Genomic DNA, 16634 nt, shown 5'->3' with positions numbered 1-16634 from the left:
GCTCTTTCACCTCGCTACTTTTTTCGACTTCTATTTCAGGCTTCTTTTAAAACTAACCTCAAGTGAAGATGACTCTACGATGGAGCTTTCTTTGCCTTCGGTTGAAACCGGACCCCTCAAGCTTATTACTTGAAAAGGAATATCCCTTCTGCCTTGTCTTTCGACGGCAACAAGCCTTCAAGATGCGCCTATTACAGATTATCAGCCTCATCTTATCCGAGCTTCAACCTCCAAACAAATATTGAAACATGCTGTCACGGCAAATCTCGGTATCGCCATGAAAAAAAGCTTTCCAGTCTATATACCACATCAAAATACTTCTCAAACCTCTTCTTTCCCTAATATTTCATGATTCCAGTTGTTCTCGTCGTGATCAAAAGCCCCTTCAGCCCGCCCAGACTTTATGCTTGACTGCACAGTCCCACTTATCTGATTTTCATCCTCAATTGACCGCTTAATCCACATCAGCCACTCACTCACTTCCAGTCATACATCCCAACAAACACCCTTTTATTTTTGTTTTGCGATCTGGACAGTCAAAATCTCATAGGAAAATTTCTCATCTGAAAGACCAAACTCACAAAAATACCAACTGACAAATAGAAACCCGAAAAAAATGTCAGACTCGGAACCAGATCTTGAACTCCTCGAGCTCCTCCGCCAACACATCGCCGGTAAACCACAAGTCGCCGCTGAGCCAGACACGGGCGTCCTTGAATCAGCCGAATATGTCTACAACAACTCCATCGACGTAGCCCTCGACATGCGGTCGTGCAAAAACGCCGCCAGAGCCATCTACTCTCAGATGCAAACAAAGTCTTACTCACCGGCCACCTGGGCGGCACACGAGCTTCACCCTCACCCATCAAAGGGTGACAAGCCAGAGGATGTGGTGGCCTTTATCTTCACCATGGATCTTTTGAACTTTTGTTTTTGGAGTGAGAGGGGTGAAGAAGAGAGGTTTTCCATCGAGTACAAGGGGAGGAGATGGACAGGGTATTGGAGTTTGGTGGCTGCTTTACAGAGGGCGTTGGAGGAGGGTATGTCTTTTCTATCTCTCTCTTAGACATATACCACTACACCACGAGACTAACACCATCCACCCCAGGCATCCCCATAACAGACCCTCACTTCTGGCAAAACGAAGAAGAACTCACCCTCTCCACCCTCAAACACGTCTTCCGCTCCGCCACCTCGGAAGAAATGCCCCTCCTCGCCGCCCGTCTCTCCTGTCTCCGTGAAGCCGGCCAGATTCTCTATGAGAAATTCTCCTGCCACCCCCTCCACCTCGTAACCTCCTCCAACAACTCCGCCGCTCGCCTGGTCAACACCCTCGCCTCCAACTTTTCCTGCTTCAACGACACCCACTCCCCCCCTTCCTTCCCCCGCAAGAAACCCATCCGCCTCCTCAAACGCGCCCAGATCCTCGTCGCCGATCTCTGGGCTTGCTTCGAGGGCCAAGGCCCCTACGGCAAATTTTACGACATTGATAAGATAACCATGTTTGCCGACTACCGCATCCCGCAGATGCTCAACCAGCTCGGCTGCATCCAGTACAGCCCACCCCTCGAAACCACCGTGCAGCTCAAACGTGACATCCCCTCGGGTAGCAACTGGGAGATCCAGCTCCGGGCGTGCAGTATCTGGTGTGTGGAGTTGATACGGAGGGAGATATTGAGAGAAAATCCAGGGGCGAGGGTGAATGCGATTTTGATTGATTTTTTCCTCTATGATACCATCAAGGAGATGGAGAACGACGGGAGGGAGAGGGCGCCGCATCATCGGACGAGGAGTATCTGGTATTAAAAACTTTTCATAGACCAGAGGAGAGCGCCCCAGGTGTTGATAGAATTTAGAGTAGAGCGAAATTATGTTGCTCGTTCTGTTTGCGATGACCTCTATCTGTGATGTCAAGCTATGTAAAAAGTACATGTAATCAGCAAGGTGCATATCCAGCAAGGATGCATAGCAACTCGATTATGTTGGCACAAATTCTCCTCTCCTGATAACATTCCCCTTCCAAATCCTGCCCTTGTTTCCCTGTTGTGATCCCCTTCCCCGAAAGCAGTTCCCCAACTCCAAAACTCCAATGTCATTTCGCATATTCCCCTCCCCCCCCTCCTGTTGGAATTTACTCCCTCTCCCCAATCGCAGTACTACTCAACAACTGATCCAAATGTGCCTTCTCCTCCCCCCTCCCCTCCTTGACAATCACCGCCAGCACCTCAATCGGCGGGTTGAGTCCCAGCCTCTCCGCCCTCTGCCACCTCTCGAGTCGTGTAATCCCCACACATGGCTACATTATCACCTCGTCAGCACCCATCCCTTTCCCTTACACAATTTCAGAAAACTTACCCCAAACTGACTGCTAACGTCAAAATACCTCAAAATCTTTTCCCCCGTCCCCAACCCAGTCCCATGCTTCTTGTGAACTTCCTTCGCCAGTCTCGAGTCTTCAATCCCCTTCCAGTAACGATTAATCGCCGCCTGCGAAACCTTTGCCGCGTTGACCTCTGCCGGCGAAAGTTCTTGTTCAGGAGCTGGCTCGGAGAAGGGGGGAGGGGAGGGGGTGGCTGTTCTTGTGATGGCTTCCTCAAGCTTGACAGCCTTGTCTTTTTGATTGGGGCGGGAGGGGAGCGGTTTGGTGATTTTGTTGGAGAAGTTCAGCTTGGATTGACTGGCGGCCTTGGTTGTCGCTCGGGTAGAGCGGCGGGGTGGCATGGTTTCTGCTTTTATTTGGGGCGATGAGAGAGTCGTGAGAAAGCTGAGAAGATAGGTGTGGTGTGGTTGGGTCAAGGTGAGTGAGAAGAGGTCGGTGAGTGACGTCAGCGGGAGGGATGTCTTGGGTGAATTTGGCGATAGTAGGCGCAACAGCTATGTATTCTGCTTATCGCTATCGTCGCAAAATCGCAAAATACCAGTGACTGTGGTCTTGAGCGAAAAAGTCGGAGTAATTTTGTGCGTTTTCGTCGTTTGTGTTGAATTGGCTGCTTTGCAGCTCTTGAGGCAGGAGCCGGGAGGCTCTGTGGAGGAGGGGCTGGGGAAGGCGCCTTCCCAGCCAGTCATTTGTCGCTCGGCGCACCACTCCTTGTTCGCGAAACTGGGGCGTGGTCACGTGAGGCCTCACGATTCCAAGCTGTTCTTCCGTTCTTTTGAGGATTTGATGATTGATGTGGATGAAGAACACCTTTGATCTTATTGAAGATTAGGAGTCCTTAAAGAGTGGATGTCGCTGCCTTAAGACCCATTGTGGAAATGGTTGGAACCGCCGAACTTTCCTTGCTGGAGAATGGACGATTCGCAACTGAACTCCATTTCCTGGGCATCTTCAATCCTCCTCCCCAACAACACCCCCCTGTTGCTGAGCCCACCAGATCTCCAACTCCTTCACCATCCCCTTACACCACCCCAACCCTCGTCCCTCCACCCACCACCTCCCACCCCCCTTGGGCTTGTCACTCACATACTTCTTCAAGCTACCCCCATCAAACTTGTGATTCTTGACACCCAGCAAAAGGTAGACCTCGCCTAGCTTCGGCTCAAACCCGGCTGGCTCCAAGAATACTGTCAAGTGGATGTGCCTATGTGGTGTACTCTGATCAATGACCCTAGCCTGCCTTTGAACAAAGGGAGGATACGGACACGATTCTGTTTCTCCGAGTTGGGTGACAACAACGAGAACGTTGACCATCCAGTTTTGTTTGTAGCGTAAATATGGGATTTGGCTGAGGGGTGTGAGCTTTAGGGGTTGAGTCGGATCGCTGGCAAGCCAGGGAAGCGGTTTCGGTGCGGTGTTTTCCTGGGGTTTGATAGGCGGCCGAGGCTGAGGTGTTCTAGGAGTTAATATCTGGCGAGAGGGAGGAGGCAACAGGACTTGTGGATGTTGAATCGATTGATGCTTGAACACCGGTGGTCGCTGTGGTGTCGTGGTGTTATTAACGCTTGTGCCGGTGTATGCGGTAGCCATGACCCTCCTCTGGGTAGGCCTCTCGGTCGATATCACCATCTGTTCAAAACCATCATCATCATAGTCCGACTCAGAGATGCAATCCTCATCTTCCTCCTCCTTCTTCGCCTCTTCTTCCCACTCCCGCTCAACAGCCTGCTTTTCCCGCTCAACAACCTCAGCCTCCAGCTCCTTTCTGCTCCCCTCCTCCCTCCTCCTCTCCTCTTCCTCCCTCTCCCTCTCCCTCTCCCTCCTAACCTCCATCTCCCTAACCCTCCTCTCCAACCCAAACAACCTTTCCCCCCCCGTTCCCCCCTCCCTCAGCCCCCCGACATCCTTAACCTCCCTGCCCTCCCCCCTCAAAACCCCCAAATAACCCTCATCCCACCCCACAATCCTCAAATCCCCAATCACCAACACCCTCTCCCCCTCGATCTCAACCACCTCAAACTTATCCAACCTGACATACCCCCCCTCAAAAACCTTCCCCCCCTCCACAACCCAGTGCATAACTCCCTTCACAAACCCCTGAATCACCAGCTTCCCATCCCCCAACAGCAACCTCACCATCTTCCCCGCCCCACCAACCACCCTCACCATGTCGATCCCCTCTACAAGAAACACCGACCTCTGAACACAGTAATTTGTCCTCAGGATGTCTTCTATCAGCGGTTTGACCTCCTCCTGAATGGGAGTTTCCCGGTCGAGGGAAACGATCCCTTTGTCAACCTTTTTGGGTGGTGGCATTGTTGGAAGGAGTGAGACAAGAAAAAAGAAAAAAAGAGATACGTTGGAGGGTATCAACAAAAAGGAACAAAAACTCCAGATTTCATTAATGATTGAAAACTAGTTGATGGCAAGCTACAATCTCAGAAGTGAGTTGTCGATTTTTAAGTTCTTGGTCCGCAGTAATTGGTCGCGTCTAAACGCGTCAGTGGCGGTTGGAGCTATAAACCCTAACCCAGCTACAACCAACCCACCAACAGCCGGACTCTTGATGGCCAGTTCAAACGGACAACGGACACCGATCATCAACTCAAGACAGTCCGGTTTCAAATACACATTCATAACATATCATCTGTATTCTCCGTCAGGTATCGAAACTAGCTCTCTATTAATTTGTGGAGGGCCCGGGGTAATTAAAAGAAGAAAAGGGAAAAAAAGTTGCAAAGATGCGAAAGAGCTTCGGATAATAAAAAGAAAATAGGATAATAAGAAGAGTCCAGTCCACCGGAATAACTGCCAACAAGACGACATAAAACACCAGACGGCCAAACCGCAATCACATATGCGCCTCGCTATTTTCCCTCCCCACAACCCTCGCTGCTCCGTCCCCCCGTTCTCGTTTCGATGTTGTAAGAGCTTTTTCTGCGTTTCTGGTGGCACTGCACTGCTTCTGCCGGGATATCAAAAGGTCTGTCATGGTCATATGTTGTAGGCGACGAATAAACACTACTATAAGTGTAAGTGTGTGTGTGTGTGTATGCGTGATTAGAGGCTCGGTTGTCTTAGTAGCCGTTCATGGTCATTCTTTGCGAGCTGCGGCTCATCTCGCGGTCAGCAGCCGGGCTGATGGGTCTGCTGCCGTGGCCCTGGGCGCTGGGGTCCTTGAGGGCCAAGAGCTGCTTGGCGCGGAAGGTCTCGTAGTGAATTTGAGATGTCGTCTCGATGAGGTCCTGGAGGTGGGTGCGGAGGAGGAAATTTCGGAGGTAAACAAACTCGCAGTGGGTCTCGTCCTCAACGTTGATCACTCCCCACCGGTTCTGGCGGCCGCGGACTTGCTTGTTGTTGACGATGATTGACTTCTCGGAACCGACGACGGCGAAAGGAATCAAGCTCTGAAAATCATGTTAGCGAAGACCTAATAGTGACCCAAAATTATTAACTCACCTTAATCTGGCTGTTGACAGCACGCTCCTCGTCGTCAAATTCCTCGTTGTCATAGGGGTACATCTTGAGGTTGTGGAAAGCAAACTCCTCCTTGATGCGCTCCTTGAAAGCCATGCGCTCCTCCAAAGTCAGGGAATCGGACTTGGCGATGACGGGAACGACGTTGACAACATCAGAGAGCTTCTTGAGCACGACAATATCGATGGGCTTAAGGGAGTGACCCGATGGCTGGATGAAGAACAAGCAGCAGTGGATGCGCGTGTCCTGAATGTAGCGCTCACGCTGGGCAGTGAGCTCCTTGCGGAGGTAGGCCGAATGCTGGTCCTTGATGTACTTGACGATAGGATCCCAGCACCTGTCGTTGTTGATGAGGTCGCCATAGCCGGGGGTATCGACAATGTTAAGTCTGAGGCGGACGCCGTTCTCCTCGATGATGTGCGAAACGGACTGGATCTCGGTGGTGGAGCGAATGGTCTCGTCAGGGAGCAACCTGCCCTTGGACTCGATGAGGTGCGAGGCGAAGATGGTGTTGATCAAGGTCGACTTGCCGAGACCCGTCTGGCCTGCATTGCACGAGACACGTCAATCCCAGCTCGCGAACGGGAGGAGTGGAGAATGGAAAGTGTTAGTTGGGAGAAGCAGACTGACCGACGCAGATGACGTTGAACTGGAAGCCACGCTTGAGCAACTTGCGCTCGATCTGGGACGTGATGCTGTCGAAACCGACGTGGCTCTGGGGGTAGATGGTGGCAGCAGGCATGGCGGCCATTGTGGCGGTAGGTTATAACTGGCTGAAGACGGGAGACGGGAGACACGCTATGGAGCTATTCCAAAAAGCAGACAGGGGCAAAGCACCAGGAAATAGAGGCGCTCACGGGGGATATGGAGAGGTGAAGATGGAGTGTATCGACGAGAGTTGCTGTCGGGTTGAGGTTTCGAATGGTTGGGGGATTTTCGTGGTAGCACCGTGGACCTTTCCTGCCGACAGCGTGTGCCAAACAATAATTTCCGTCCAAGGGGTCGCTCGCCAGCTGGGGAAAGGGGGACGGGTCATAGCCGGCACCTGATTGGCCTGGTGGAGCTGCTGCCCCAGGCACAACCTCAATTGGGTTTAGAGGGTCTTAGCGCATTCTCCAGCGCTGCAGTGGCAGCTCAGAAGCAGGAGAGGGACCGTGCCATCCCGGCCCATTCTTTTTCAATGTCTCGAGTGGATTGAAGTGGTGGGACAATCCATCGCGAAGAGCACCGGCCGACAATATTTTTTGGGTCGACGACCGAGACCGACCCGACAGCGTCATCCACAGCGCCACGGTACAGCCACGAGAGGAGGACATACCGGAATATTGAGAGGGAAAGGAAGGCATTGGTCTATTTCAGACGAGTTACTTTGGCGGTACAATCGAGTTCGAAATTCAAGAATATCACCAAGCAAAAATGGCAATGGCGGCACCAACAATGAGGATGGCTTCCTCGGCCTCTTTCCTCCCCAGACTCCTCCCACCAACAGTCTTCTCGGCATCAAGGGCCCAGGTTCTTGTACGACAGCTCTCGCTCCCCCTGTTTCCCAACCTCAACATCGCCATCCCAGTAGGCATCTCGCTCGGTCTTCCATCATTACCAGAAGTCTTGGAGGGGATTTGGGAGGGTATTCTCAAGGCTGTACCAAAGAAGAAGACATCGCACATGAAGAAGAGACACAGACAAATGGCCGGCAAGGCTATCAAGGACGTAACGGCACTTTGCGTCTGCCCGGCGTGTGGTGGGATGAAGCGTATGCATTATGTCTGCCCTACCTGCGCATCAAGTAAGGAAATTCTGCTCAGGGGCGATTCCATATAAGCTGACTGTTTCTTCAGGACTCAGAGGATTCCTGCACCAGGAGGCCAAGGCCAAGGAGGAGGCTCAAGCGGAGGAAGAGGTCAAGGCTAAGACCAAATAAATGGCTGAATAAGAACGGGAGGAGGTGCTGTTGGGCTGAGGTCAGGGGTCAGTGTTGAAGTTGTCAGGCGTAGGAAATACCAACTCTTCAAGCTTGTGGACAGGACGTGGAGAGAATGTCCTGGACGTACATGTATATGTCTATACTTAACAGTGTAGTGCTGTGACAAGCAACAGCACGCACGTGTATTCTAAAGGGCTCTTGTGCCTATAAGGGTGGCTATCGACAACTGCCCTGGAAAATGAAACAAACCAAAATAGCATATTCAAAGTGAATACTCCAAAAATCACTAGTAGTAGTCCAATGTGGATTTCAAGATTTATATGCTGCATCCTTCCAGCCCACTCACTGCCTGCCGCAGTGACGTCTCCAAGAACAGCTACCCCACCATAAACCTTCCCAGGGCAGCTGCTCAACCGCCAGCAAGTCGCATCGGATCCCATTCTTGATCTCTCCAACAAAACCCTTTCTCAAAATCACATGATTTCATGGATAGGTGACAATGGTATGTCTCTCGTGTCGTGCTTGTTTGTCAATCACGTACTAACATACTCTCCAGTCTAAACAATATCTTACCGCCCACACGGTCGACCAAGGTAGGCGAGCAATCGCAATTCGCCCCGCCATCTTCCTTGATAGCTAACACCAGTTCTCCTCACAGCCCACCCGGCCGACATCTTCTCCCTCGCACCCACCCCCTCAAGCCTCATCTCCTCCTCAGGCTCCTCCTCCCTCCGCATCCACGACACCACCGCCCCAACCTACCCCCTTGCCCAAACCATCCCCAACGCCCACAAACTCGGCTGCCACCACCTCACCACCGCCCGCGGCCCCCAAACAGGCAACATCTTTGCCTCGGTCGGCTTCGGCGGCGATGTCAAGATCTGGCGGTTGAAGCCCGATAGAAAAGAATACGAACTCCAATGGGAGATCCCAACCGTTTCCGACAACGGCAAGGGGGACGTCTGGGCGATTGCGCTGAGCGCTGACGAGAACTTTTTGGCGTGCACCACTAGTGATGGGAGAATCCACGTCTGGGACTTGACAGCGAAGGAGAAGATACAGACGTACGAGACCGGGGGTGGGAGAGGAGCTGCCGGGGGAGGGGGCAGTTTTGCGATGGCGGTGGATTTGAGTAGGGATGGGAGGTTGACGGCGTCGGGGCATGAGAATGGGGGGGTGTATGTCTTTAATAATGATGCGGGGAGGATGGTTTATTCGCTTTCTGGTGGGTTCATCTTTCACTTTGTTTTGAGGGACAAAAGCTGACAGAGGGATAGGTCTCGCCAAACCGGTACGAACCGTAGCCTTCTCACCTGGCTGCAAGAGGCTGGCTGCTGCCGGCAACGCCGGTATCATCGCTCTCTATGACATGGAGCATGGAGAGCACGTCGCGAACTTGAGCGCGCCGGGTAACAGGCCATCGTGGATCACATCACTCGACTGGAACGATACGGGAGACTACCTCCTCAGTGGGCAGCTGGATGGCAAGGTCAAGGTCTGGGATGTTGCAAGGGGGGCTTGTGTGGCTACGCACAGCGAGACGGACAAGGCTTTGTGGTGTGTACGCTGGTTGCCACCGACCGAACGTGCGCTTGGGCCTGGGATGGGTAAAGGAGATAGGTTTTGCGCGGCGGGTGCTAGTCGGAGTTTGAGTTTCTATCGGGAGGCTACGGGTATTTAAAGGAGTCTAAAAAGGGGTGTTTTGGAGCATTGCTAGCAGGATATATTTGCTTGATGGTCGGGGAGGCACTCTGATAGATAACAAGATATAGTTATTCACGTCGTCGTTGTCACTGACCTGGCGATATATGTCATGGCATATCTCGTGAAAGTCATCGTGTGCTTATTCTCTGGACCAAGCTCAACTCCAGCTCGTCGACCAAACCATTATCCTCCTTTCTCTGGCCACTACCCCCTCCCTCACGCCCATCTTACCTCCTCCCCCCCTTTCCCTTCGTGATCCTACCAAACCCCCGGAATAACCGCCCACTTCTTGCCCACCTTCTCCTCCCCGAATTTCTCAACATACCAGGCCTTCCCCCTCACCGCTCTGGGCAACATCGACGCAACCTCATTGAACAAGAAACACCTCGCTGGCACACACCCGTACCCCGCCGCAGTCCAATACCCAAACCACTCGACCCACTCGACAAAGTAATGCGGATACAACATGTACTTGAACAAGCCCGCCTTGGGAACCTCATAATGCCTGCTCACATCCCCCCTCTTCACCCTGCCTTCTTTAACCAGCCTATCCTGGCGATGGTTCTCCCTCCTCCTTATCTCCCTCAGCTCATCATCATGATAGTAATTCGCCGCCAGCCCCACGTAAAAAATCGCGATGCCAACGCTGAACTGCAGTGTTCCAAACGGCAAGAGGTTATCCCAGTCTTCTTGTGAGGTTGGTCCGTACCCGCCTAGCCAGGACCCGAGCATGAGCCCGTTGATGACTTGGAAGGAGAAGGCCGAGGCCCAGATGGAGAGGTGCATTGGTGCCATGGATGGTTGGAGGAGTGGGAAGAGGATGGCGCGGTAGGAGTAGTGGATTACGAAGAGGCCGGCGAGAACGGAGTTTTGCCAGGGGAGGTCGGTGACGGAAAGTTGCGGGGGGAGACGAAAGAAGGTGTAGAGGAGGGTGAGGAAGCCGGGGGATTCCATTGTTAGCCAGGCTAGACGGCCGGGCAGGTTGAGCGGGGAGGGGAGGGAGGTTTTGCCCATGCCGTACCAGGTTGTTGCCCATTGGAGGGAGGCGAACTGGAAGTGTTAGTTGGGGGCGGATTGGAGAGGGGAGGGAGGGGGGAAACGTACGGCAGGGAACCACTTCCACAAGGAGAGGATGAGGTCGTAGTTTTCGCGGGTGGGGGGGTACCAGTTTGGTATGAGACCCAATGTTGAGGTGGCCATTTTGATGGGTTTGTATTCCTTCCTGGTTTGTTTCGTATAAAGTGTTGTCGAATGGTGAGAACTCAAGGTGAGGTGAAGATATCACGGGCGGTGGTGGTGTGGTGTTTCTTTGCTGACAGCTCCCCGCAATGTAACTCTCCTACTGTGCCACACTTCGCACCTCTTTAAATCAAGCAAAAAAAAAAAAAAAAGATCAGAGGGAGGATCAGAAAAGAAGAGGCACAGTAACCATCTATTAAGCTCAAGTTCCCCTCTTTGGCAGCTCCCAAAGGCAGTTGCATCTCGCTACCAGACGCCTGTCTCGACCAATGATGTCAGCGAAAACCTCCCCTAATATTCATCACCAACAACAGCCACGGCAACTAGAATCTGCAGGGGTGCAAGCATCGGGTTCCGTTGCTCTGATTGGCCAGCGGGCAATTATCCCGTCTCAACACCAACATCAGATCACGATGGTTTTTGTCATACGGAACCATGCAGGTACTCTGTGTGACTTGGTTGTTGTGGCCATTTACATGAAAATGTCGTAAATGATGGATTTGTCTACTCATCTGCTACTCTCCAGCAGTTCTTTCTTAACAATCTCAACCAACACTCACAAAACGCAAAACTAATGTGTCCACTCATCAGCCTCAAACCTCCAAACATCACAATTGGACAACACCAAACAGCATCTAATAATTCCAGACGAACACTCTTCACCACATGAGCCACTAAAAATCCAAAGCGCCACATCGTCATATACACTATAGTAAGGTCCCTTCCTCGAGTCCACTCTTTCCGTTACCCCAATAATCTACCCTCCACCACATGAAGCTCGGTATTTTCTCGTGTACTGTGATCACCACTCTCATCTCCCTATAACCATACCCATCGCCAAAACTTATCAACTCATGAATCTGAACCCATCCCAAAAATCCCAGCCGATATACCACGCCCATCAGCAAAGCGGAAAGCAGCTTCTTGAAACAAAACACTCTACATCACCACACACTTCTCCCTCTCCTCTCCCACCCCAGGCCGTCCATTAGCAGGCACAACTGGAACGCCCTGTCTCAACCCTTGCCTCCCCGGTCCAGCACCTCCAGCTCCCGGATACCCATGACTCCCACTCGGCGCCCTCCCCCCAGCACTTCCGCCCGTTCTAGGGGCATTATTAACCCTCGGCGGGGGCTGAGAAGCGCCCGTACTTGGCCTTTGCGTTCCCCCGGGAGTAGACGCCGGCTGTGACGTCGCCGCGGTCGGGCTACTAGCGGGGTGTGCCGGATGACCAGTCGGCGGCTCGTACGCCGCCTGTTGAGATGCTTGCTCATAACTAGGAGGAGCATCATCCAACCCAGCCTCCGGGTCTCTATTCGCCGCGGCCGCCGGCTGAACAGGCGGAATCAGCGATCTAACTGTTTGCGTGGATGGCCGAGGACGATTGGGCGTAGCACTGTTGTTCGAGGAAGCTACTGTAGGAGTGGATGAAGTGACGCGGATTCCGCTTGGGGCCCTACGGCCGGTGTTGACGGTACCCGAGGATCCCAACGAGCTCGTACTACGAGATGCAGCGTGGCTGCCTCCTCGGCCTGAGCCGGCCCCACCACGGCTGTTATGCGCTTGAGCTGCCCGTCCCTGCTGTTCAATGTACTGCTCTGACAACCTGGCTTCTCTACGACGGCGGTCTTCCTCTTGACGATGACGGTTGTCCTCTTCCTCTTGGAGTTGAAGCGCCATGGCAAAGTCTCGGTCCTCTTGTTCGGTTGTTGGCGAGGTTGGGGCCTCACTAGAACTGCTTCGGCCACCACGGCCCTGTTCTCTGCTTCGTCTGTTGCCAGAGCTGGAGGCCACATCAGCCCAGCTGCCAGACCCTTGAATTCTAGCAGCGGGCGTCGATGAAGTATGTGAAGCGCCACCTACAACACGGAAGTCTCCTGAAAAGAACTCGGCCTTTTCGCCGGTGGTGTCGACGAGAGATTCCCACACAACCTCGGCGTGACCTGCATATCCTGCATCGGTAACCAGCGTGAGAAGCTCCAGCGTCTGAGGATGTCGGTATAGAGTGGCGAAATGATCGTTTCTGAACAAGATAGCAACTGATCCTGGCTTCATCGACTTCTTGATAACCTCCAAACCAAAGTTGGTAAGCTGCGTGGCAGAGCTGTGCAAAAACGACTTGATCGAAAGAATGTCTTGGTACAGTTGCTGCTCCTCTTCGGTCAACCCCTCGTGGTGGTGGCTGCTGCTTAGTTTATCGTCTAGCTCCTCTTCCCGGAAAAGCAGATTTTGGACATCTTCATAGGAAGCCGCCTGCCGCGCAAAGGATTGGTAAACTATATCGTCCGGACGAGGCAGCCAGCCGTGAATCAGCGGTATTGAAAAGGTCGAGTACAGTGTCATTTCCTTGGTATGCTCAAAAGTTCCAGGTATAGACATCTCGCCGCGTTGACTCGGGTGAATGTGAGTAAGCGACGTCCTCTTGAAAGATTGCAAGATAGACTCTGTTGGAATAAACCGAGGATTGACGTTCATGCCAGTGTGCAGTCCCTGGAGGAAGCTGTAAAGTTGGGTGATATCCGGTAGGGGAACATTTGGATCAAGACGCCTCTCGGACATTAACTCATCGAACACAGCATCAAGTAGCAAACCCAGGCTGACTTGTTCTCGTGTCTTTAGCGTATCAACCAACGCCGTGTTCTTATCGGCCGGCGTGGTAAGTGTAAGGGCGTTGACAAGAGCAACAAGAGGGCAGGGGCCATTGGCATTCTGAACAAGAATAGGCGTCGATCTCGGGTTTTTGGCAGCCGTTATATCAAACCAGTTGATGTTCTTGATGTGGTATGTTTCGTTCTTGTCCACAGGACGGGGAGGTTGTGGCGGCGGTTGCTCGCTTGATGTTCGTCGAGGAAGCTCTGTTCGTGGTGGAAGTTCAGTCCTTGCAGGAAGTTCAGGAGCTTTCCCCTGAGGCGACGGTTGGTCTTTCGTTACGGGCGCTGCTACCTGTTGTGAGGTGCTCGCCTGGGGAGTATCCTTTTCTTCATCAAAGTCTTCCCATGTATCCCTTCTTCGAGGTGGGCTTGGCTTAGAATTAGAGGGACTTTGTTGGACATTGGGCTGACTAGAGCGAGGAGGATCCACGTCTATCAAATTCCACTCGTCGTCTGAACCACCCTTATCAGGAACAGCGGGCACGGTGGCTGTACCATTCCCCTTGTTGACAGTGCCAAGGTCATCCCAGGCGTGGGAATCACCAAGAACCTCGTCCTCCTCCGCTGTGAACCCTAACTGGATGTTAGGGGGCTTGTCCCTTTCGTTCTCCCAGCCCGCGGAGCCCTCTTCCGAAGGGAGTGACAAGAGCCTGGGTGGCGTAGATGTCGATGGGCGCGGTGGCTCCGAGCCCTTCCAGCCGTCCTCCATCCCTGGCGACGGCTCTGGTAACTGATATGACGGCCGTTGGCCAAGTGCGCTGTTGTCGCTAAGCGCTGGTTGCCACGGGTTCTTGGTCGTATCTCCAACGGCTAGGTCTGAAAATGCCCCAGTCAGGGATTCTGGGAGAGGAGTGGTGGAGGATGTTGACCCAGGATTCGCAGATCCATCCTGGTTATGTATCTTTCTTTTGAATGGGTTGGTCTCTCGACTGGACGGCCCGCCAGCGGGCCTGAGGATGGTCGGCACCCGTGTGACATCCAACCCCGCGTCTGTCCTCTCCGCCACTTTTCCCAGAGATCCAGTGTTGTCCATTCGATGGCTGCTTCCGGGCCTCAAAACTGTCGGGACTCGATCGAGGTTGGAAGAGCTATTATTATTAGCCCAGACATTCTCCTCCTCCAAGCCCGCATAGTTGCCAGCAGCCTGGCCTGGCTGGTGCGAGTTCGACATGTCTTGTGCAGCGTCGGTGTTTTGATTCTGGTTTATGTTGTTCGAGGTATCGTCCCAGAATCCACCAGTGGATTCAAAGGGCGGTAATACGAATTCTTGTTGTGCTTCGGGCTTTGGTTCTGGCGATCGAGCATGTGATGGTACGGCGGGGTCGAATGTCGCATTTGGAGGAAGCGGTTTTCGAGAAACCATCTTGGAGGTGGATGGAACGGTGTTGGTGGCTGGACTTCCGAGAGAGGACTGGGAGTAACGCGCTCGGTGTCCTTGAACTGTAAGATATTGTGGTTTTGTGAATGGCAACCTTGAAGGGTATCAACGGATAAGTCGGGATCCAGAGGCAGCCTGGTCCCACAGCAAGTGCGCCTCGCTCAGTTGTGCGAGACGATGTTGGCAGTGGCAACAAATGGATGGTCTTGTGCGCAAGAAGAATTGATATATACGATAGGGAATCGGTTGTGGATGGATGTATAAAGTAAACTGAACACCAGTTCGCAGGGCTCAGCGTTCGAGGGAAGCTTGTCGTCGGGGAGCTGGAAGAACCGTCGCGACCACTTGCGTCATTGCAATTGGAGTTGAGCCAAGGATGGAGCTTGTGACAGCGCCGCCGAGGGGCACTCAGCTCAGTATCACAGGCCTCGAGTGTATAAATCAGACCAAAAAGACTCCAGGAGTGTATAATACCGCTATTCAACATATAAGTATTCGTAGGTGGCCTTTTGCAATGCTCTCAGAAAGTCATCTCCAGCCACCCACTTCTTCAGTGCCGATGTTAAAGAAAGCCACGCCAGCCACGGGGAGCTCCAAAGTGCGGGGGGCGAACTGTGAGCAGGGTTATTGATGCAGTTGGAGAAGGCCTCGTCATCCTCCAAGGCAGCCAACACTGAACAACCCAAGCTGGCAAAATCTTGCGCGTCTCTGTGCATCCCGTCGGTAAAACGCCTCTTCAAATGCCACATATATGTTTCTCGTTCATGGTAGGGTTCAACAAAGTCTCATCAAAATTACAACAATTACATATAATACATCGAAACCGTAATTACCGAAAATCAAGAAACCCACAACCCTCTCAACCCTCACTCATCCTCTACTCCTCATCATCCTCATCGTCCTCATCCTCGGCATAAGCAACATGCCAAGCAACCAACACCCAATCCGCTCCCGCAGTCTGCCTCCAACTGCTGCTTCCACTCGCCGAAATCTCCCTGATGCCTCCCTTCCGGCTCTGCTTGTACAAACTCAACTTGTATACCGTCGAAACAGCCATCAACCCCGCCTCGACCACAAGCGGGCCTCCGTCATGGAACCGGAATCCAGTAAACTTCCCAGCATTCTCCAGTAGATCGCTGATACTCGGCTCCGACTCCTTGTTCACCGGCTTGGAAGAGTGATCGGGGTGAAAGATAGGGTTGACCATCACGCAGTCATCGGCGATGTACTCCTTGGCCTGCTCTGGGTCGTCGCAGATGGCTCTCCAAAGAAGAGTCTCCATCTCGTGGGCGGCGGCATAGTTGCGCTTGGAGATGGTATCGAGGCGCTGGTTCTTGTTCTCCGAAAGGACGAGAGAGCCGTCGTGGTAGCCCTTGGGTGCTTGAGCAGCGCCAATTTTGGGCTTCTCCTTTTGGTCGTTGGTGAGGCCTAGGACGGTAGGCATTGCGGCGTTGTTGATCAGAAATAGGGGTAAGGGTTAGGTATGTTTGTGTAAATTGACTTGCTTGCAGCAGGTTGTATCGATCGTGATATGCTTATTGGCACCGCAGCTTCGTATATTGCTGAACCAGTGAACAGGAAAGATGGAACCGTCCAGCTGCAGCGGACAAAAGGGGGAAAACCTGGCTTATATCATTATTTCTACCTGTGACCCAATCCTGCCCAGAAAACAGGAAATTTTAACCATCCTCTCTCGCTTTGCAGGCATCGCTTGTCGTTGTGCAGCGCCCGGTCGGCGCGTTTCACAAGCTGTCTTGTTGCTTGTGGTCCTTGGAGCGAGCTGTGTTGTGTCATACCCCCTGACGTCACTGCTGGTCACCCACACCACACACAGCCGAACCACCACCCTCTCCGGACCGAGCCATGCACAAAGCTCCATGCAAC

General features: G+C 52.8%; 9 protein-coding genes across 9 annotated transcripts; 3 read left to right on the top strand and 6 right to left on the bottom strand.

Moving 5' to 3' along the window:
• The first annotated feature begins 34 nt into the window (after positions 1-34).
• Positions 35-2116, top strand: QC761_305800 (uncharacterized protein). The gene is made up of 2 exons (XM_062877723.1): positions 35-1040; positions 1109-2116. The coding sequence occupies exons 1-2, from the start codon at positions 617-619 to the stop codon at positions 1804-1806; spliced, it is 1122 nt and encodes a 373-aa protein (XP_062733527.1). The 5' UTR covers positions 35-616; the 3' UTR covers positions 1807-2116.
• QC761_305790 (uncharacterized protein) lies at positions 1843-2721 on the bottom strand (the record flags this gene model as incomplete). Its single annotated transcript, XM_062877722.1, has 2 exons — positions 1843-2296; positions 2356-2721. The coding sequence occupies 2 exons, from the start codon at positions 2719-2721 to the stop codon at positions 2132-2134; spliced, it is 531 nt and encodes a 176-aa protein (XP_062733526.1). The 3' UTR covers positions 1843-2131.
• Positions 2722-3328: 607 nt separating this feature from the next.
• QC761_305770 (uncharacterized protein) lies at positions 3329-4693 on the bottom strand (the record flags this gene model as incomplete). The annotated part of the gene is made up of 1 exon (XM_062877721.1): positions 3329-4693. The coding sequence occupies one exon, from the start codon at positions 4691-4693 to the stop codon at positions 3329-3331; it is 1365 nt and encodes a 454-aa protein (XP_062733525.1).
• A 272-nt stretch (positions 4694-4965) lies between these two features.
• CDC10 (cell division control protein) lies at positions 4966-7335 on the bottom strand. The gene is made up of 3 exons (XM_062877720.1): positions 6485-7335; positions 5837-6399; positions 4966-5784 (listed from the first exon to the last, which is right to left on the bottom strand). Exons 1-3 carry the CDS (start codon positions 6603-6605, stop codon positions 5455-5457), a joined length of 1014 nt encoding a protein of 337 aa, XP_062733524.1. The 5' UTR covers positions 6606-7335; the 3' UTR covers positions 4966-5454.
• Positions 5845-7775, top strand: QC761_305750 (uncharacterized protein; the record flags this gene model as incomplete). Its single annotated transcript, XM_062877719.1, has 2 exons — positions 5845-7640; positions 7693-7775. Exons 1-2 carry the CDS (start codon positions 7271-7273, stop codon positions 7773-7775), a joined length of 453 nt encoding a protein of 150 aa, XP_062733523.1. The 5' UTR covers positions 5845-7270.
• Positions 7776-7859: 84 nt separating this feature from the next.
• Positions 7860-10983, bottom strand: QC761_305730 (uncharacterized protein). Its single transcript, XM_062877717.1, has 2 exons — positions 10587-10983; positions 7860-10532 (listed from the first exon to the last, which is right to left on the bottom strand). The coding sequence occupies exons 1-2, from the start codon at positions 10680-10682 to the stop codon at positions 9741-9743; spliced, it is 888 nt and encodes a 295-aa protein (XP_062733521.1). The 5' UTR covers positions 10683-10983; the 3' UTR covers positions 7860-9740.
• rec14 (Ski complex subunit Rec14) lies at positions 8895-9560 on the top strand (the record flags this gene model as incomplete). Its single annotated transcript, XM_062877718.1, has 2 exons — positions 8895-9003; positions 9056-9560. The coding sequence occupies 2 exons, from the start codon at positions 8895-8897 to the stop codon at positions 9457-9459; spliced, it is 513 nt and encodes a 170-aa protein (XP_062733522.1). The 3' UTR covers positions 9460-9560.
• Positions 10984-11660: 677 nt separating the features above from the next.
• QC761_305720 (uncharacterized protein) lies at positions 11661-14735 on the bottom strand (the record flags this gene model as incomplete). Its single annotated transcript, XM_062877716.1, has 1 exon — positions 11661-14735. One exon carries the CDS (start codon positions 14733-14735, stop codon positions 11661-11663), a length of 3075 nt encoding a protein of 1024 aa, XP_062733520.1.
• An 892-nt stretch (positions 14736-15627) lies between these two features.
• Positions 15628-16194, bottom strand: QC761_305710 (uncharacterized protein; the record flags this gene model as incomplete). The annotated part of the gene is made up of 1 exon (XM_062877715.1): positions 15628-16194. The coding sequence occupies one exon, from the start codon at positions 16192-16194 to the stop codon at positions 15628-15630; it is 567 nt and encodes a 188-aa protein (XP_062733519.1).
• Positions 16195-16634: the final 440 nt, after the last annotated feature.

This window comes from Podospora bellae-mahoneyi, chromosome 3, assembly GCF_035222275.1.
Source record: "Podospora bellae-mahoneyi strain CBS 112042 chromosome 3, whole genome shotgun sequence".
In the NCBI taxonomy this organism is placed as follows: Eukaryota; Fungi; Ascomycota; class Sordariomycetes; order Sordariales; family Podosporaceae; genus Podospora; species Podospora bellae-mahoneyi.
The sequence above is the reverse complement of the archived record's forward strand: the minus strand, read 5'-3'. Positions and strand labels throughout refer to the sequence as shown.